This window comes from Lontra canadensis, unplaced genomic scaffold (genome assembly GCF_010015895.1).
Source record: "Lontra canadensis isolate GAN:19392208 unplaced genomic scaffold, GSC_riverotter_1.0 scaffold122, whole genome shotgun sequence".
NCBI classification, from domain to species: Eukaryota; Metazoa; Chordata; class Mammalia; order Carnivora; family Mustelidae; genus Lontra; species Lontra canadensis.
This window is the reverse complement of record NW_022631116.1, coordinates 2,377,944-2,398,897: the sequence shown is the minus strand read 5'-3', so window position 1 is coordinate 2,398,897 and position 20,954 is coordinate 2,377,944. Positions and strand designations below refer to the sequence as shown.

The 20,954-nt window shown below is 43.5% G+C and overlaps 2 protein-coding genes across 15 annotated transcripts in view; one reads left to right on the top strand and one right to left on the bottom strand.

Annotated features, from left to right (window-relative positions):
• Positions 1-3,612, bottom strand: part of NCOR1 (nuclear receptor corepressor 1) — a 152,705-nt gene extending 149,093 nt beyond the window's left edge. For 11 of the 14 annotated variants that reach the window (XM_032841355.1, XM_032841365.1, XM_032841351.1 and 8 more), the window contains exon 1: positions 2,879-3,068. The gene's annotated coding sequence lies outside the window, so the exon portion shown is untranslated. Of the gene's footprint in view, positions 1-2,878; positions 3,069-3,504 lie in introns of those variants that run through there. The other 3 variants (XM_032841361.1, XM_032841362.1, XM_032841349.1) reach the window with 2 other exon arrangements.
• Positions 3,613-3,861: 249 nt separating this feature from the next.
• Positions 3,862-20,954, top strand: part of PIGL (phosphatidylinositol glycan anchor biosynthesis class L) — a 62,491-nt gene continuing 45,398 nt past the window's right edge. The window contains exons 1-2 of the mRNA XM_032841368.1: positions 3,862-4,410; positions 9,485-9,584. Of these exons, the coding sequence (XP_032697259.1) occupies positions 4,176-4,410; positions 9,485-9,584 (335 nt within the window). The 5' untranslated portion in view covers positions 3,862-4,175. The remainder of the gene's footprint in view (positions 4,411-9,484; positions 9,585-20,954) is intronic.

Sequence of the window (20,954 nt, the reverse complement as noted above, 5' to 3'; positions counted from 1 at the left end):
AGCATTTAGTAATGTACCCTGAACAGAAAAGGCACGTCACACCAGTTGAACAAGTGAATGAGCTACATATGAATCTCTAATCCACAAATGCATCCATAGAAAATAAATCTGGTCAAGCTTTACTACTTCTTCGGAAGGTATTCTAGTAAAATGCAACATCTGAAGAGAAGAAACAGAAGTAACTAAATACACCAGACTTCCACAGTTCTCAGGCATCAGTTAAGAATTTAAACTTGCAATTAAGACATCACAAAATACAATTAAAACTGAGTAACAAAACACACTCAAAAAAACAAAAAACCTGAGTAACAAATAGCCTGAAATTTACCTACATCAATGCCTGCCCTATTCAAAAGCCTTTGCTTCCTACTGCAGTAATGGCAAGAAAATCTCTCCACTTCCCAAAATTAAAAAAAAAAAAAAAAAAAGCTTACAAAAACTTGACTACATTTACCTACCTTTGGAACCAACTTTTATTCAGTTAAATTCAAAGAAACATGTTATTTTCAAGCAATTTCTTAAAAAAAAAATTATGTGAACACACGGGATACTTAAGTTTTACTGTCTGATTAAATCCAACAAGAAATTCAGTTTAAAATAGATCTTCCACGGGGCGCCTGGGTGGCTGGCTCAGTGGGTTAAAGCCTCTGCCTTTGGCTCAGGTCATGATCCCAGGGTTCTGGGATGGAGCCCCACATCGGGTTCTCTGCTCAGCAGGGAGCCTGCTTCCTCCTCTCTCTGCCTGCCTCTCTGCCTACTTGTGATCTCTGTCTGTCAAATAAATAAATAAAATCTTTAAAAAATAAAAAAATAAAATAAAACACATCTTCCTAAGAGGCCATGGAGGGAATCACAGCTATACAGATATTTCAGATATTTCATAGTGGGTAACAGGCCTATTTAGGTTAAGGTGTAATATGAACACATTTTTCTAATTAGAATACAATGTTTGTTTATTCATTCAACAAACATTTGCAGTGCCAATATCCTACAAAGAAAATAAAATCCTACATAGTGCCTCAAACAAAGATAAAATCGGAGAAGGGCCTATTCTGATCTCAAGAGGAGATAAAACTAGTTCGGAAATACCTAAATACAAGGTAGAAAGTGTGAACGCTATGGGAGATGTGCAGATAAGCATTTCAGAGGAGTGCAAAGGAAGTTGTTACTACCTCACAGAAACATAATCCTTTCTGTTTAAAGCAATTTCATAACTATTAACTCTCTTAAGATCACAGCAGCCAGCCCTAGGAGAGTGGATGCTTTCCTACTATCAGAGACCAAGAAATGGAAGCAAAGAAAGGTTGATCATGTTCCAAAATGTCAAATAGTAAAAGGAAGAATCAGGACTCTTTGTATTGTGTTTTCACTGGGGGAGTAGTTCAACATATGGCAAGGCTTTTGCAAAAGGAAAGAGTATTTTGGTATTGCAAGTAATCCCGTCCTTATGTATGTATGTAAGCATGTGCATATTATTTATATATACGCGTGTTAACCTTGATTTCCACTGACAGGTGTGCTTAAAGCAAGGCAGTGTACTGTGTGCACTGTGTACTATAATGTTAAAATAAATAAATAAGCTTCCACCGGATCTAACAGAATAAGCGAATACAAACACTGTTTCTTCCTCCAACAACTTGTATTTATTTCTTCGGTAATTTTCACCCATTTCTAAATAAGACAATAAAATTGTTCTATCTGCTCCTGAGCCCAGGCCACTTGGTTCACCACAATAAGTGTCTTTATGAAAGGGTATGTTAAGACTTTTTTTTTTAACTATTAAAAATTAAATAATGCCAAAGGACCTTCAGTTATGGAAAAGGACAATCCCATGGGATCTACTGGCAGGAGCTATGGATCAAGACATGCTGAACGAAGAGAATGAGTGTTTGTAGTCATTTTTAAATCCCGGGCCTGTTGCTCTTGGCTCAGGGTTCCGCCTCTCTTCATTGCCTCACCAAAATGCACACAAGGAACGCAAATTTCAATGTTAATTAGGGCATGACCAGGGAAGCAAATCTGATACAGGTGAGTACACTAACCCCAAAGATTAGAACTACCTATACCACTGCTCTCCAAGGTTAACTCTGCTTAAGTGGCGCCATAGCATGCAACATCAGTAAAAGAAAACTGACGCTTCCCGAGCAAACACTTTTCACAAACATCACTTACTCGCACGTCCACCTCTAATAAGACTACACCTAATCCAGTCCAATCGAAGAATTCAGTCTGCTCTCCCAGAAGACCGGTTTCTCAATTACAGTTTCTCAAATCCCTCTTCCTCTATGAGAATTCACCGACTTCAACCAGTAAAACCAATAATAAAAGGCAGAAGGCAGAGGGTTCCGATCTTTGCCATCTCCACCACTACCCACCCTTCGCCATTACACCCCGAAGGGGTTTGCTTAGAAGGTGAACTACTTTGCTCTCCACGCACTTGTCCATCGCTGTCACCCTCCCTAAGCCCTTCCACACTCCCGAGACGGCCACCAACTCCGCCTCGGATCGAGCCCAGGCCCGCCACCTGTGCCGGCCCCACCTGGGCTCCCCCGGCCCTCCCCGGCTCCCTCGGCCCAGCCCGCAGGACTCCGCACGCCCCCTCCCCACAGGACAACCGGCCGGCCGCAGCCCATTCTTCCTCCAAACTCCATAAGCCTCTTCGACTCGCCCAGCCCCAGCTCCCCGCCGCGCCCGACTCGCCCCGGGCAGCCGAGGGAAGAGCCCGGGCGTCCGCGGCGGGACCCGACCTACCGGGCCCGCGACGCCCCTCGCTGGACCGAGAAGCAGCTCCCGCGGCCGGCGCCCTAGGAGCCCTCGGAAGCCCCGGAGCGAGCTGGGGGCCCGGAGGCCGGGGCTGCGGGCGCCGGGGCCTACTCACCAGGAGCTGGCGGAGCGTGGTAGCCGGCGCGCCCCCGGGCCTGAGGAGCAGGACGCGGCCCCGGCGCGCGTCCCTACCCCGGGACCTCGCTCGGCGCGGCGAGCTGGGAGCTCACTCCAGCCGCCGCCGCCGCCGCCGCCGCTGCTGCTTCGCCACCTTGGCCGCCATCTTGACTCAACCCCTCTCCCTCCCCCCTGGCTCCGGCGGCCGCCGCCGAGGCGGCTCTGGCGCCGGCTCCTCCTCCTTCCGGAGGGCTGGGAGACCGACTCCCTCCGCTGGCCGAGCGCGGCTCCTACCTCGGCCGAGCTTCCTGGGCCTCCCCGCGCCGGGTCCCCTCGGCTCTGCCCTCGGCCTGGCTGCGGCTGTCCCCTCGAGCGAACACTGGGCCGGGGCCGCGCCGTGCCCGCCCGGACCCAGCGCGCTGCCATCGCGCCGGGGCGCTCGCCGCGAGCCGGCCGGCTGCCGCGCGCTCGGGGCCTTCCCCGGGCCGTGGGAAAAGAAAGGATCCGAAGCCATGCCTCGGGCCCTGCGAGCCCTCCGCGGCGCGGCGGCCGCCGCCTCCTCGACCCGGGCTGCGGGGAGGAAAGTCCCAGGGCTGGGAGCCGGAGGGCTGCACGGCGACCTACCCAAGGGTCTGCGGCTGTAATTCGCAGCGGGACTTCACAGCACGTCAGGCGATGCTGATTTGTCCGTGATGTCGTTCCTTAATCTAAAGTCACCCGTCGGAGGAGCCCGTGGCTCTTGGCGACCACGAAGTGCGCTCTCTCGGTCTTACTCTTCTAGGGAAACCACTGGACGGTTCCTCGTCACCGCGTGCGTTTCCCTCCGAGGAGCCACCGCTCCCCATGCCAAAATGAAGAAGGAAAAACTAAGTCGGTTCATTCGGAGAAGGGGCCGACCAAATAATTAGGGGGAAGTCTAGGGTTTTAATAAATGAGTCACAAAAGTGTGAATTGAAGAGAGGAGCGAATTCAAGAGAGGGAGGGCGGGTGTTTTCAAACAATTCTTTTTAAACCCAGGGCACTCTAAGGACAGGGGCGGAAAGCTGGACGGCAAGGGGCTCGTCTCCGAAACCCAGAAGGCAAAAACGTCGTAGATGCTCCATAAAGTGGAGAGAACTAGATAAAGAACGGTTGGGAGGTGTCCTTGCAAAAGCCACAACAGGAGCCCAACGTTGAAAGCCGCTGGCGGGCCAGAGTTAAACTCGGAACGCAATTTCCGCGGGTGCAGTTTTCCCGCCGGAGGCTGGGTGTGCGGCAGCCTTCCTCCCGCGCAGGCGCAGTGCCGCCCAGAGAGGATGGAAGCTGTGGCTTTTCTGTGTTTGGCCGCTGCGGTCGTAGCGTGGGGCTTCCTCTGGGTTTGGGACTCCTGGGAAAGAGTGAAAAGTCAGGAACCGGCTGGCGTCCCGGGAGATGGAAGCAAGACCCTCCTGGTGATCGCGCACCCCGATGATGAAGCCATGTTCTTTGCTCCCACTTTGCTAGGCTTGGCCCGCCTGAGGCACCGGCTGTCTTTGCTCTGCTTCTCTGCAGGTAGGAGGCTGTAGGCGGGTCGCTGGGAGCGGGGGCTATGATGCGTATTCAGGTGCCAACCTATCTCAGTGGGCTTCTCCCCGAAGGGAAGATAAGTTGAGGGAGCTAAGTGAGGACAACAAAGGTCCCTTCTCTGGGCACTTCACGGAGGAGGGTGGCCCCAGCCTGTGGACTGCAGCGGCCAACGTCCCAGGTGGGTTGGGGGACGTCCCCAGTTGAGGTACTTACCTGCCAGCAGGATTGAGGAGCACAAGACAACTGCTCACATCTCTTGCATCTAATACCTACGTTTCCGCTGGGAACTGCGACTCTCTACTCGTTATTCTGTGGAACCTCTTTATATGCTAAAGGACCAAGAATAATGATCTTCTGTGGGACACCCAACAATCTAGGCTGTAGCGTGCCTGCTCCACCCTTGCCATTTTACTCCGAAAGGTAGCACAGGACCTTCCTGCGGCTTTTAAAATCCACTTTGTGCTAGAGCGTTGCATATGTCAGATTGAAGGGAAAGATTCAGATCATTAGACTAGAAAATAATTTTATAGTAATTTTAGAGTTCATTTCCACCAACTTCGAGGGATGAGTCGTCTCCAAGAGTAAGTCCTGCTTTATCATACAGAAAAGATGGACTGAGAAAACAAAAACTGACCATGATACTGATGATATTTGCCCAACTGTATAAATGTCATTGAACTACACATAGACAGTGGGTATGTAAAATTAAACCTCAATAAAGTTATTTTTAACAAATACCCATGACCTCTTTTCCCACTTAGTTGTGTCATTACAGTTCTGTTTCTACACTGTTTTTTTACAGATACTCCATTTTATATAATTTTATATTTTTCACTGAACATTAGTTTTCGCTTATTTACCAAATATTTATTTTTTTACTGTTTTTTAAGAGATTTTATTTATTCGAGAGAGAGAGAGAGCACAGGGGGGACGAACAGAGGGCGAGAGAGAAGCAGACTCCCCACTGAGCAGAGAGCCCTACTGGGGGCTCGATCCTAGGACCCCAAGAGCATGACTCCAGCAGAAGGCAGCCTCTTACAAGATTGAGCCACCCAGGTGCCCCTACCAAATATTTATTAAAAATGTATGTGCATATGTTAATTAATTGGATTTAAATAAATAAAAAAGAAATTATAGGTTTAAAAGAGCCATTTTTAAAAGAAAAAAAAAAATCTGTGCACTGCACACTATTAGAAGGTCAAAGCCACAGCATTGACAATACCAAATGCGTAGGATGTGAAGAAACAGGAACTCTTACTCGTTGGTAGTGGGAATGCAGAATGCTTCACCCACTTTTTTTAAGATTTTATTTATTTGTCAAAGAGAAAGAAATCACAAGTAGGCCGAGAGGCAGGCAGAGGCAGAGGGAGAAGCAGGCTCTCTGCCGAGCAAGGAGCCCGATGCGGGACTCAATCCCAGGACACCGGGATCATGACCCGAGCCAGAGGCAGCCGCTCAACCAACGGAGCCAGCCAGACGTTCCTGCTTCACCCACTTTGGGAGACTTAGTTTGGCAGTTTCTTATAAAAACTAAACATGCTCTTACCAAACCTTCCAGCAGTCACCCTCCCTGGTGTTTATCCAAAGGAGTTGAAAATATGTCCACACAAAAACCTGCCCATAGATGTTTATCGCAACTTGACTCATAATTGCCAAAAATTGAGTGCAACCAAAACACCCTTCGGTTGGGAAATAAACAAGTAAGTTGGGACATCCAGGCAATAGAATATTATTCAATGCTAAAAAGAAATGAGCTATGAATCCCTGAAAAAACATGGAGGAACCTTAATGGCATATCACTAAGCAAAGGAAACCATTCTGAAAAGGCTATGTACTGTGTGATTCCAACCATATGACATTCTGGAGAAGGCAAAATGATAAAGACAGTAAAAAGATCAGTGGTTGCCCGGGGTTGGGGCGAAAGGAGGGTGAATTGGAGAAGCACAGAAGATTCTTCTTCAGCAGTGAAAATACTGTATGATATTATAATAAGGGATGCATGTCTTTGTACATTTTTGTCCAAGCCCTCATCCTGTACACCACCAAGAGGGAACCCTAACGTAAACTATGGACTTTGGGTGATTATGATGTATCAGTGTAGGTTCACCCATTGTAACATATAGCACTGTCATGGGGGATGTTGATAATGAGAAAGGCTATGCATGTGTAGGGACGAGGGTTAACGTGAAATCTCCATACCTTCCCCTCAATTTTTCTGTGAACATAGAACTGCTCTAAAAAGCAGAGTTTTAATTTAAAAAAAAAAAAAAGAAAGAAAAAAACTTCCTTATTCTATACCCTAGGAATAAAACAGTGAAAAGCTAGATTAGGATCACATCCTTGTGAAACATAATATAAGCATTTACCCATGTTAATAAGAACTAGATAATAATAGCCTTTGTTTCAAGTTTTTATTTAGATTCTAGTTAATGAACATAGAGTGTAACATTGGTTTCAGGATAATAGCCTTTTAAATAGTTTCATAGAGATAAACCTTAATAGAGTCATCCCTTTATTATATGTATATTTAGAGGGATTTTTTTTTTCCAGTTTATCACTATTAACAGAAAACAGTGAACATCTTTATGTGTTTCTTATTATTTCATTAGGGCTGATTTCTAAATTTGGCTGTTTTTAAGGCTTTGCATGCAAATCAGATTCTCTAAAACATACCAATATATATCCTCACTGACAGGTAGTGAGAGTATCTGCCTAAATACAGCACCCTCTCTAGCACTGACTAGTATTTTTTTATATTACTTCTTGGCATAACACTTTTTCCCCTCAAATCTTTTGTTGCCAATGAGTTTAACCCATTTTTCATGTATTGAGAATATGAGTCTGAGCACTTTCCTACTCAGTTTGTGCTATTAAGGATATTAACTGTAAATAGATACAGGTAATGGCCTCATTGTTTGCTTTTAATGGTATTTGTGTTTTACATTACAGCTATGGGAGTCAAATTATAACATATTTGGTTCAAGATCTAGGAGAGAAACCTGGATATTATTTACCAAGTATTATAGGTGCAGTGACTTCTTCAGTAAATTTCTCCTTGTTTTTCAGGAGGTTGAAACCGGAAATTAAAATTTTTTCAAATGAAAAAATATATAGTATTCCCTTGGTACATATTAAACACACAGTAGCTTTGTCTTGCAAGTGTTTCCTCTGACTTGAATTTGGCATTTAAATTGCTCTCTTTTGGGGCACTTGGGTGGCTCAGTCATTAAGCGTCTGACTTCGACTCAGGTCATGATCCCAGCTTCCAGGGATCAAGCCTGGAATTGGGCTCCCTGCTCAGCAGGAAGTCTGCTTCTCCCTCTCCCACTCCCCCTTCTTGTATTCCCTCTCTTGATGTCTCTGTGTCTCTGTCAAATAAATAAATAAAATATTTAAAATAAATAAACAGTTCTCTCTTGTAATGTTTTTGAAAGATTAATTTATTTATAAGAGAGAGCATGGGGGTAGGGGGTACAGTGAGAGGAGGAGAGAGAATCTTAAGCAGGTACCACGCCCAGCACGGAGCCCATGGCTCCGGGCTCCTTCTCAAGAGCCTGAGATCCTGGCCTGAGCCGAAATCAAGGATTGGATGCTCAACCGACCAAGCCACCCAGGCACCCCTCTTAGAAATTTTTAATTACTTCTATTTTTTTAATTACTTTTAAAATCCCCCTCACTCAAAAAGGTACAGATTAAACATTACCCACACTCCTAATTTATTTTTTTAAAAAAAGAAACTAAAATACAGTGATAAAGACAATACAAAACTAAGTTATCATCTGGAGTCTTAGGGTTAATCCCTGTGTTGGATACCGTGTAATGACTGTCTCCTTTCTGGGTGCAAACAGTTCACAAGTAGCACTAAGGCAACTCCGGCCAAATTCGAAAGGTCTGGTGGTGCTGTTTTCCTGTGGGTTATCTGGCTTGTAAAGGAAGCCCCTCTTGGTTCAGTGCTTCCTGAGTGCCTGAAGTGTTCTGGACACCAGGATGACACAAAGTTGAATGAGACTGTGACATTTAAGGTCAATGACATTTAGGAATTAATAATCTGATCATGGAGAAAAGTTCATATGTCTGAGCAGAATACTGGAAATGATTCCTTGCCAGGGAAAAATGGGAGACTTACCAGAGGGGATGTCATTTAGTCAGGACGATGAAAATGGATTGTCATTTAGGAAGAAATGAAACGGGGTAGGGGGGTGGAGTGTAAAGCTAAAGAAGTTGAGGAAAGAGAAAACACTGCATACTGAACTGGCTGGATATGTATTGTCTCATGAAATTCTCAGGACAGCCGTAGGAGATGGTCATCTCCACTTCACAGTTGGAGACCCTGTGGCTCAGGAAAGTTAAGTAACTAGCACACAGTACACATGCGATTATCTGCCAGAGAGTTGAATTAAGGGGTGCATTAGCTAGACAATTGCTCATAAGTGCAGTTTAAGTGGTACTAAACCTTCACTATATATTATTGTAAGGATACAGAGAAGCCGTACTTAGCAGAACGATTCATAGGAAACAGAATATATGTGTTGGGAAAAGAAAGGATATATAAGCTATTTGGGGCACTGATGTGGTCAAGATCCCCCAGGGACACATTTTCCTGTAATACTCAGGAGTAAGAGCCTCTTCTTTAAATAAATGTTCAGCAGATATTTAAGGACTATCAATTTAAAGGTTCCCAAATTAATAGCATGCCCAGGTACCTGACTTACTCTGGGCAGTTTGGGAAGAGGCAGTTTTAAATCTGCTGAACTCCAAAGTCCATGGTCTTGGCAGTGTGCAGTACTGCCTGTAGCATGCAGCTGAAATGCAGGCAGACAGACAGAGGGACAGACAGGTAGATCCAGAGATGGGGAAGGATTAAATGGTGATGATTCTAAAGACTGGGCTGCTGTCAGTCATCTCACAGGAGTGAATAGTATTTCCTTCAGCTTTTTATCATAACCACAAATTTTTCAGGTGGCTTACGTCCCCTAGGGAACAAGGTGAGATAAGAATGAATAAACTAATAGATTTCCACTATCAAAGAAATCTGCCACTGTATATTTGTTATCTTCAGGAAATTACTACAATCAAGGGGAGATACGTAAGAGAGAACTTTTGCAGAGCTGTGATGTTTTGGGGATTCCACGTTCCAGTATAATGATTATTGACAACAGGTAATCTATCCTTCAAAAATGTAGAAATTCATTGGCCATAAATAGGGAGCGGTATGCTCAAAAGACATAAAAAAACTAATGTGGGTGGGTAAGAACATCTTATTTGAGAAGTCCACTTAAAATAGTTTCACATTTGTTTTTAAATGACAGTGTAATGCAAATAAATGTTTTCAACTTCTGTTCAGATTCTGTCTCTAAAAATAGCTACTTCTCTTTTAATCTTGAAAAAATATTGTTACAAAAATTTCAAAAATACACAGAAGGATAAAGAACCATGTCATGAACCCCCGTATGCCTATTACTGAAGCCCAGTAATTATCAAGCCTTTTCTATACTTGCTTCGTCTACCCCCATTTCACATCTGTTGTGTGTGCAAAGCCTTTCTAAAGAAAATCTAGCCATCAGGTTGTTTTACCCGTGCATAGTTAAGTATACATCCCTTAAGAAGATAGCGAGATATACATTTTTAAGAAGATAGACATTCTTTCAATGCCATTACCATCACTCATCAAAGTTAATAATTAATGTTGATGTCCTCCCAGCACCCAGTCCATACTGACATTTCTCCAAGTAGCTCAAAGTGTTTTCAGTTGGGTTTGTTCAAGTCAGGGCCTAAAGGAGTCCACGAAGGATATAATTGGTTGATACTCTCCCATTCATTGTCCTTTCCTCCCTCCCCCACCTTGTCTTTGTTGAAAAAACTTAGTTGTCCTATAGAATGTCATGCCTTCTGGACTTGTCTGCCTGTCTTCTCATGGTGTTAAGTTGTTCTTCTATCATTCATATTTCTTTTTTTTTTTATATTTTATTTATTTATTTGACAGACAGAGATCACAAGTAGGCAAACAGGCAGGCAGAGAGAGAGGAGGAAGCAGGCTCTGCTGAGCCGAGAGCCCGATGCGGGGCTCGATCCCAGGACCCTGAGATCATGACCTGAGCTGAAAGCAGAGGCTTAATCCACTGAGCCACCCAGGCGCCCCTATCATTCATATTTCTTGCAAACTAGAACTTAGCTATAACTTTCAGGAGCGAGAATACTGCTAAAAACTACTGTGTACGTCACATTGAATCATTTCAGGAGACCACATGCTATCGATCGTCTCGCTTATAATGATTCTACCACTGATCAGTGAATTCACGTGGCAACGGCTGCTCCTTTCATTTCAAAGACCCACACCCACCTTTCATGTAATGCTTTCATGATTGCCTGAATCATTGGTTAACTAGAAATAGCCAAATGCTGAGTTTCTGAATGTCTCCTGCATTCTAAATGTATCAGCTGTAATTCTTCGGCAAAGCAAAACTTTATCAGCTGGGGCTATGTAGTTACCCTAGTATATAATTTTATCTGAAAAGAAAGGTAAAGCTTAATTCTTTTTCTTTTTAATTTTATTTATTTATTTGAGAGAGAGAGGGAGTGGGAGCAGGAGCAGGGAGAGTGGCAGAGGGAGAAGCAGACTCCCTGCTGCTGAGCAGGGAGCCCTACTGAGGGCTCGATCCCAGGTCCCGGGATCATTACCTGAGCCAAAGATAGACACTTAACCGACTGAGCCACCTTGGCGCCCCTAAATGCTTAATTCTTTAATTGCCATTTTCAGAATAAGGAGTCGATGCCCTGTGTACCTCCAGTGGTAACCCATTGTTTTGTGGCTTGGATAGGGAGGGCACTTTTTCATTTCATCGGGTACCTATGTGTTTTTATGTATTCAGGGTTTCTGTTTTGGTTGTGTTCTTTGTTTCCCCAATTGTCTCATCTTTGACTCTTGAGCCTCTTAATGTTAGCTCCTGGGTCCTTTGTCATGGTCTCTTTGTTTTGTAGGATTTGCTTGCTGTCAGGGACGATGAGATTTCCCAGCACCTTCTTGTATGCGTTCCTGCCCCAGTGCTGGCATCAGCCCTCCCTCTGAGGAGCTTTGGTTTCTCTTGGGAGGGTGTGGTATTTAGAGACCATAACCAGAGTTACTAGGAGTGTTTACTGCTACAGTGTTACGGTGGACAGAGCTGGTTAATATGTATTTTTTTAAGGAAAAAGAAATCAGGAATACTAATGCTTACAATGTAGAGTTAATATTTCAGGGGTTTTGTTTAATACCTTTGATTTTTACATCAAATCTCTTTTCTCTCACACTGTAAGTCTTGCTTTCTAACAACATGAACATAATTATTCTCTTTTTAAATCTTTAAGGATTTTATAAAACATGAATAAAAAAATACTTGAAAAGCAGATATTAAAAACCAAGGCTAAATATAATATAACTGACCATAATGTCTGCAATATACTTCAGAATGATTCAGAAAAAAAAATGCATACCTATATAGATTAAGCCAAAATAGTAAAATATTAACAGTTTCAACCCTGGTGAAAGATACACAAGAGTAGATTATACTAATCTTTTAACTTTTTTGTTTGTTCATAACTTTTTATAATAGAAAAAATTCCGAGTACCATACCACGTGCCTTTTCTCTGATTATTTTCTGGCATGTATTAATATATGTTACTGTATTGTTATCGACCTGCCTCTTCAATTAAAAAAATTCAGGGGCACCTGGGTGCCTCAGTCAGTTAAGCATCTGCCTTCAGCTCAGGTCATGATCCTAGGGTTCTGGAATCAAGCTCCGCACAGGGATCCCTGCTCAGCAGGGAGCCTGCTTCTCCCTCTTATGATCCCCCAGCTTATACTCTCTCTCTGTCTGTCAAATAAATAAATAAAAATGTTTAAAAAAAAAAAAAAGACCACTTTGTTGAGAAAAAATCTGATGGATTGCTAGGCTTTGATTGTCCCCATGCATTGTCCATGAGCTGAATCACTCTCCCTGGGTTTCCTTTTTCATTTCAGCACCTGCTTTAATTAGCTGCTTCCTCCCACAGTGGAAGAGGTTGGGGGTGGGAGATGGAGTTTAGATGAGCAGCAAATAAATTAATCCTGGCAGAGGGGCGCCTGGGTGGCTCAGTGGGTTAAGCCGCTGCCTTCGGCTCGGGTCATGATCTCTGGGTCCTGGGATCGAGCCCCGTGTCGGGCTCTCTGCTCAGCGGGGAGCCTGCTTCCTCCTCTCTCTTTGCCTGCCTCTCTGCCTACTTGTGATCTCTGTCTGTCAAATAAATAAATAAAATCTTAAAAAAAAAAAATTAGTCCTGGCAGACATGTATCTCTTACCATTTGAACCTTCATGACATCACAATAGAAACAGGAACAATAGTGGAGACCGATGATTAGTTGTTTGCTTTAGAATGATCACTCTGGGTGCCTGGGTAGTTCAGTAGGTTGACCAAGGGACTCCTTTTTTTCAAGATTTTATTTGTTTATTTGACAGAGTGAATGAGAGAGACAGCAAGCATGGGGAATGGCAGGCAGGGGAGAAGCAGGCTCCCTGCTGAGCAAGGAACCTGATCTGGAGCTCGATCCCAGGACCCTGGGATCATGACCTGAGCCGAAGGCAGATGCTTAACAACTGAGCCTCCCAGGAGCCCCACCAAGGGACTCTTGATTTCAGCCCAGGTCATGATCCTTAGGGTCATGAGATCAAGCCCAAGTTGGGCTCCGCACTGAGCATGGAGCCTGCTTAGGATTCACTCTCCCTTCCTCTGCCCCTCTACCCCCCTCCACTGTGCTCTCTCTAATTAATTAATTAATTAATTAATTGAAGTTTTAGAATGATCACTCTGATGATAAAATGGATTGAAAAGCTTAGGACCACAGATTAATCAGTCTCATGTGTGAGTCCTGGCAAAAGGAGAAGGTGTCAATTTAGAGTCCAGCAGGTAAGATGGAGATGAGGGGATGATGTGAGTCTTATTGAAGATGGTTCAAGAACAGAAGAAATCTGGGATAATGGAAATTGCAGGCATAGAGAGCTAGGTGGATAAAGGTCAGCTCTCATAGTTTAGGGCGAGAATTGGGTTATGGGAAAGAACAGATCAGACATCCTTAGCATATGGACGAATTAAAACCATTGGAGTGGCTGCAGTCACCCTCACTTGGATCGGTGGGGCGATAAGAGAGTATGGAGATTAGTCAAGGCAAGAAGAGAAAACCACAAATAAGGAGGAGAATTATGCATTTGGTATCATGTAACCCAAGGAGTGGGCATGGGGATGGTTCAGGAAATTGTGAAGCAAATAAGAATTCCCTGCTCAGAGAAGAACCCCAATATTAAGCAAAATTAGCATCAGATGCTAGAAAAAATTCTGTATCCTCCCTTTTTTCATGAGAGAGCATTTTTAGCATTTCCCCAAGTCATTAAATAGTCCTTACAATGGTCTTAAAGATTGCATCACAAGGGTGTGTTATGACCTGATTAATGTTGAATTAATCAGGTCATAACTACTACTATTGAGTATTTGAATTTTCCCAATATTAAAGTATTTTAAAATCTGATAATAAATCTTTGAAGTTCTGACCTTTTCCTTGGGTAGATTCCTAGATGATGAATTACTGAGACAAAGGACAGGACTAATAGTTTCTTTCATCTGGGTACCAAAAACATTCTTACTAAGGTTATTGTGGCTTATCTTACTTTTTGTTGTTGTTATGAATAAGACTTCTTCTGATACACTTGTTTTTAAGACTTTACTGCTGGTATGGAGAATATTTACTGACTTTTACGTGTATTTTTTTTTTATATCCATCCACTTAACAAAACGTCTTTAAAGAACCTAACAGCATTTCACTTGATTTTCTTAGCGTTATCGGTTATCCCTGCAAATAATGCTAATACAGTCTTTCATTTTCCTATTTACGTCTCTTACTTGTGTTCTACTTCTTATTATAACTTTGGGTGGAATTTCTTAAACTATGTTTGACAGTTGTGGTAAGAACAGGTAACTTGATCTGCATTGATGAATTGACTGAGAAAACATCTAGTATTTTACCATTAACTGTGTTGGCTGCCGATTAGAAAGGATATTCTTGGGGTGCCTGGGTGGCTCAGTCGGTTAAGCACCAGGCTCTTGGTTTCAGCTCAGGTCGTGATCTCAGGGTGGTGAGATCAAGCCCTCCCTAGAGTTCCTCACTCAGCACAGTTTGGTTGAGATTCTCACCCTCTCCCTTTCCTCCCTTTCTACCCCTCCCCCATTCTTGCTCTTTCTCTCAAATAAGTAAATAAATTAAAATCTTTTTTAAAAAGATGTTCTTCATTGTGTTAGGCATTTTTGTTGGGAACTGACCTTCATTGTGTTGCATTTGGGGGCTCCTGTCATTTCAGTACCCTACAAAGAGACTAGAAAAAACTTTCAAGGGTGCCTGGAGAGCTCAGTCAGAAGAACATGTGACTGTTGATCTTGGGGTTGTGAGTTCAAGCCCGACATTGGGTGTAGAGATTACTGATGTAATAAACAAACATTAAAAAAAAAAGAAAAAAGTTTAATTTATTCTCCGTTTTCCTTGGCTCGGGGAAAACTGGGATCATCATGGGGAATTTTTTCTCTTATCTGTGCTAATACGTTCTGTCATGCTTTCTAGACTTCCCCAACTGCCCCAGCTTTATCGAGTTATTAGCTGTCACTTTATTAAGTTACTTAATCTCTGTTCCTAAACTTCCTCCTCTGTAAGCCTTGAAAGATAATATGGTTTTGAGTGAATCTGTGAAAGAAATCGCTTGCTTGTTTGTTTTTCAAAGTGACATACTTCCCTTTTACTCTGTCAGGGTACTTGTGATTTCTTTTCTCACCATTAAGATCAGTAATAATACGAATGGGCTTGTGCCCCGGCACCCTGTTTGCACACACAGACATCCCCCTGTGCAGTGTCTGCTTTGCCCAGCAATGCAGGATGTTTAATTCAGAGCCAGATCTGCATGAAAACTGCCCTCAAAACAGAGATCTTAGCTTGGTTATCAAGGTCATCATTCTCACCATCTGTCTTGATTTATTAGTTTTTGTATGTATTTTGAAGATCATGTAGCTTCAGGAATATCACCTACTTGTGAAATGCGACAGTAGAGAGGTAGTCAACTTGTCCAAAGTAAACACTTCTAGAATCCAGTTTGAAGAAGTCAAGGAAGCCACGTGTCTTAGCTCAGGCTGCCATAACCAAATACCGTAGCCTGCACGGCTTAACCAACAGAAATTCATTATCTCTCAGTTCTGGAGGCCGGAAGTTTCTGGAGAGGGTGTGCATCTTGGCTTGCAGATGGCTGATTTCTTCTGTATGCTCACACAGAGAGGAGACAAAGAAATTTCTCATTCTGTACTTAAAAGGCCGCCAGTCTCACGGGATTAGGGCTCCACAATTATGACCTCATTTAACCTTAATTACTTCCTAAAAACCCTATCTCCAAATACAGTCACATAGGAGGATAAGGCTTCGACACATGAATTTTGGGAGGATACAATTCAGTCCCTAGCAACATTCCATCTTTATTCATTCTTTCAGCCTCACATTTCATAACCCAGAAAAAGCAGAGCTTTGGAATCTTACTTTAGGTTATTCAGAGGAGCCAAAGAAAAGAATTTGGGGGAGGAAGAGAAAAGGAAAGTTTTATGGAAGACTTACACTCATAGTGATAATGGTAGATAAGTATTGAGCCATTACTGTCAGTGCCAAAAACCATACTAAAGACATGATCTCACTTACTCCTCGAAATAATCCAATAATTTTTCCCATGTTGTGGATAAGAAGCCATGGTTTGGTGAGCGGTTGAATAATTTGCCTGAGGTCATCCAGCTAGTAAGTGCTAGAGCTGGCATTTGAACTGAGACAGTCTGGGTCCAGAGCTTCTGCCTCCACTACTCTGTCTCATATCTGCCCCATGCCCAACACATGTTCTCAAAGGCCGTCTTGTTTGAGTCTTTGACTGACTGTACAGGTTGGGTTTTATCATCCTTTCTTTATTTCACACAAGGAAGCTGAAGCTCAGAGAGATTAAGAGAATTCTCCGAGGTCATTTAATAAATGGCAGTGGTAGGAACCAAAACGAGCAAGGAAGACAGAATTGATTCCTGCTTTTCTTCAGGAAAGTAGGTCACCCTATTGCGACCAGCGTGTATTGGAGAGTACATCTGGTTGGCGTTGTGTGTGGTCAGTTCTTTCTTCCATTGTTCTAAGCCTCCTTGCTTGATTTCAGAAAAACATGTGGCCCGAGGAGCTCACCCCAGTAAACCACTCACCTAATCACTTACAGAGGCAAGACTGTTCAGTTGTCAAGAAAAGAAGGCATAATCTCCATCATTAGACAACTAAATGGATACTTTGGGTGACTTTACCTGGTTCTTAATGCCTCCATAGGTATTCTGCTAATTTGAGTCATAGGATATTAAATTGTTGTTAATGGATATATATTAAATGTCTGGAATGGGCAGCGTACCGTGCTAGATGTTGAAAAAAGAGAAGTTCAAGGTTTCGGAGCTAACTAGTAGGTGCTGGCATTAACCGTCATTGCTGCTGTATTTGTGCAAAGCTCTTTCACTGTGCATATGCTGAAGTTCAGGTCGTGCTGTCAGGGTCCTGAGATCCATGCCCTTCTAGCTCCCTTCTCAGCATGGAGTCTGATTGAGATTCTCTCCCTCTCCCTCTTCCCCTGCCTCTCACACTCTCTGTCTCTCTCTCTCTCTAAAATAAATGAATAAATCCTTAAAATGAAAAAAAGATATGTGCGAGACTTGTTAATAGTACCTGCTACTTAATTGGGGCAGGGAAGAGGGATACTTTCACTTTTTAATTCTACAGAATTCTGTACAGTTTGATTTTTTTTAGAAAAAAAAATATATACAATTTCTAAATTTTATATATATATATATATATTTTAAGATTTTATTTATTTGACAGATAGAGATAACAAGTAGGCAGAAAGGCAGGCAGAGAGAGAGAGAGGAGGAAGCAGGCTCCCTGCCGAGCAGAGAGCCCGATATGGGGCTCGATCCCAGGACCCTGGGATCATGACCTGAGCCGAAGGCAGAGGCTTTAACCCACTGAGCCACCCAGGCGCCCCTATATATATATATTTTTAAAGATTTTATTTATTTATTTGACAGACAGAGATCACAAGTAGGCAGAGAGGCAGGCAGAGAGAGAGGAGGAAGCAGGCTCCCTACTGAGCAGAGAGCCCGATGCGGGGCTCGGTCCCTAGACCCTGAGATCATGACCTGAGACGAAGGCAGAGGCTTTAACCCACTGAGCCACCCAGGTGCCCTATATATATTTTTTAAAAGACTACCCCACATATCTAATAAAATATTCTTTCCTCTCTACTCAGCTTCCATCCATACAAGTGAATGCTGAATTAGAAATAATTCTGTGTACGTTGTGATAAGATTTGATTTGATAAATTCAAAGCATTAAACAGAGTTCCTTGAAAATATAATGATGCTTTTAAGCCTTTTTATAAACACTGTGGTCTTCTCATGGGCCATATTCTGGAGGGTGAGTGGGAAGAAGGTCAGCTACGTGGCTCCAAAGTGCTCTGACTGGGAAAGGTGGGGATTCAAGAGAAGCCTGATCATGATGAGATAAAACAAAGCAGATCCCCCCAATTATAACCCATGCCCATTAAAGTGCTTTGGGGCCCAAGGACCTCTTGTTCAACAAGACTTGCAAGGTCTCAAAGCTTTCCGTGGTCTGATCACTATCTCCGCACTCGGCCACATCGGCCGGCACCTGCTCATACCCACATCACATCTATTCCCACGACAAAAGTAGGTAGGATTGCCCAGTACCCCCATCTAGGTCCAGTGCCATATTTAGGCAGGGCCTCAAATGTACCATGGCTTCTCGTGCATCCACGCCTCTGTATGTGCCAGCCCTCCTCTAGCAGGCTTCTCCCCTAACCCTTCGCCGGTCCTATTCCGCCTTCAAACCTCAACTCAAGGGTTACCTTAGACACCGTGGCACCATCCCTGATTTGCCTAGATTTTCCTGGCACTTTTGTTACAGTTTAGTTGTCCTGTTATATCCTAGAATACACCCCAATTTTTTGCTCTATACCGAAAGCCCCTCTTGTTCCTGTATCTTCAATGTCTATCATAACCTTCGATACATAGTAGTTGCTCAGTACCTGTCTGTCGAATAAATGAATGACTCCACTCACACCATAAGCTTCCTTCCTGTGGCCAGCATGTTAATGCATGCTCTCAAAGAACCCAAGTGACCCCTGGGCATCCCGACCCCCTCTCTTCACTTTCTCTTCGTTAACCCAGCACTGGTAACTCTGAGACTTAACTGAAACTGTTTTCACTTCCTTTAATTAAATAAAACAGTCTGGATCCCTGACCTGTGTAGTTATTTTTAGCTTTCTAGAAAGTTCTAAATGAGTCCTTTGTTTTGGGAGGGTTTTTCTACAGCTCCTGATTTTGCCATCCTGTAGATGTGCCTCCATTTTTCCTAAGGTTGTGGCACAATAACAATCCCATCTCTCCCAGTACTTGTCTTCACATCAGTTTGGCATTAACAAGCCCAAGACTTTTACAGACTAATTTTAGCTGAGCAGGGAGATAGAATCTAGTACCTACTAGGAAACATAAATGAGTCTGGCTTGCTAGCAGTTCCTGGAAGTCTTTGTGTTTTCCAATAAATCCATACAAATCGTACAGTGAAAGAGAAACCACAGAGCAAAGTCTGGGACTGTTGGGGTCATGTTGGTAATTAAACCCCCTCTCCTCTTGAGACCCAGTAAGAGCCTTTCCCCTACAAAAAACGAAAGCAAAAAAAGGCCGTATGCTTGGCTGCCAAAGTAGATGTGACCAAGCATCCTCTCGCTGTAAGAGATTAAAATAAAGCCTCCTGCAGTCCTTTTCTCCAGATACACAAAGAAGTGACCGGGCTGAGGCTCAAGGGCATAGTTCCAGGCCCAGTTGGCAAGAGCAAGCCAGGGCTCCCATCCTCCCAGAAGGCGCAGAGGACAACAGTGTTTCCTAGAAAAGAAACCAGGAATGGAGACTGAAGTAGGCCTAGCCGATATGGAGCTATTATTTTCGAAAACCAAAAGCTGTTTCAGTACTGTTTCAAAGGGAGATTATTCTAGGAACCGAAGGGAGGCTGAGTCTTCAAGTCATGGGACTAGGGGAAGCAGTGCGGCAGAAGTAAAGTGGGACCAGGGAGGGGCGGCCTTCACAAAGCCTGCATTTGTGTCTGGTACTGCTCCTTGGAAGAGGTTACAAATATACCATAAAAGTAGGACTCAAGGGGCGCCTGGGTGGCTCAGTTGATTAAGTATCTGCCTTTGGCTCAGGTCGGGATCCCAGGGCCCTGGGAGGGAGGCCCGCATTGGGCTCCCTGCTCATCTGGGAGTCTGCTTCTCCCTCTCCCTCTGCCCCTGCCCTCACCCTCTACTCATTCCCATTCTCTCTCTCTCTCTCAGATAAATAAATAAAATCTTTAAGAAAAACAGGATTCAAAGTGGGACGTTTGGCGGGCTTATTTGGAGGACCATGAGGTCATGAGTTCAAGCCCCACGTTGGGTATAGAGATTACTTAGTAAATAAGTAAACTTTTTAGAAAATAGGATTCAAGGTTAATCTGTATTGTGATTTTTTTTAAAAAAGATTTTATTTATTTATTTGACAGACAGAGATCACAAGTAGGCAGAGAGGCAGGCAGAGAGGAGGAAGCAGGCCCCTTGCTGAGCGGAGAGCCCAATGTGGGGCTTGATCCCAGGACCCTAGGATCATGACCTGAGGTGAAGACAAGAGGCTTTAACCCACTGAGCCACCCAGGTGCCCCAGTATTGTGATATTTATTACAACAGTATTTATAATAGCAATAAATTGGTAGCGACTGGATTGCCTGGGCGGCTCAGTCGCTTAAGCATTTGCCTTCGGCTCAGATCATGATCGCAGGGTCCTGGGATCTGCTCAGAGGGTAGACTGCTTCTCCCACTACCTGCCAGTCCCTCTGCTTGTGCATGCACTCTCACTCTCTCTCTCTCTAACAGATAAATAAATTAAAAAAAAAAAAAGCAGTGTATACTTGGTTTACACTTTCCTGTATTTTTCCATAGTTTTGATAATGAGCATACATTAGTTATAAACCAAAAGTTTCATTAGATTTATTTCAAAATATATAATTTCCAAGTGTATCTTTTTCAACCTTTATATTTAAAAAAATTTTTTTTAAGATTTTATTTTTGTAGAACAGTTTGGGCTCACAACAGTACTGGGCCGAAGGTACAAAAATTTCCCACCTTCTCCCTGACCCCACACATACGCGGCCTCCCTCATTATCAGTGTAATCACTCACCAGAGTGATACATTTGTTACAATTGGGTGAACCTTCACTGACACAGTCCACAGTTTACACTAGGGTCCACTGGCAGTGTTTACGCTTCATATGTTTGGACAAATATATGACGACATGTAACCTATCATCATAATATGGAGTATTTTCACTGCCCTGAAAACACTCTGTGTCCTACCTATTCATCCTTAACACCCGACCTCT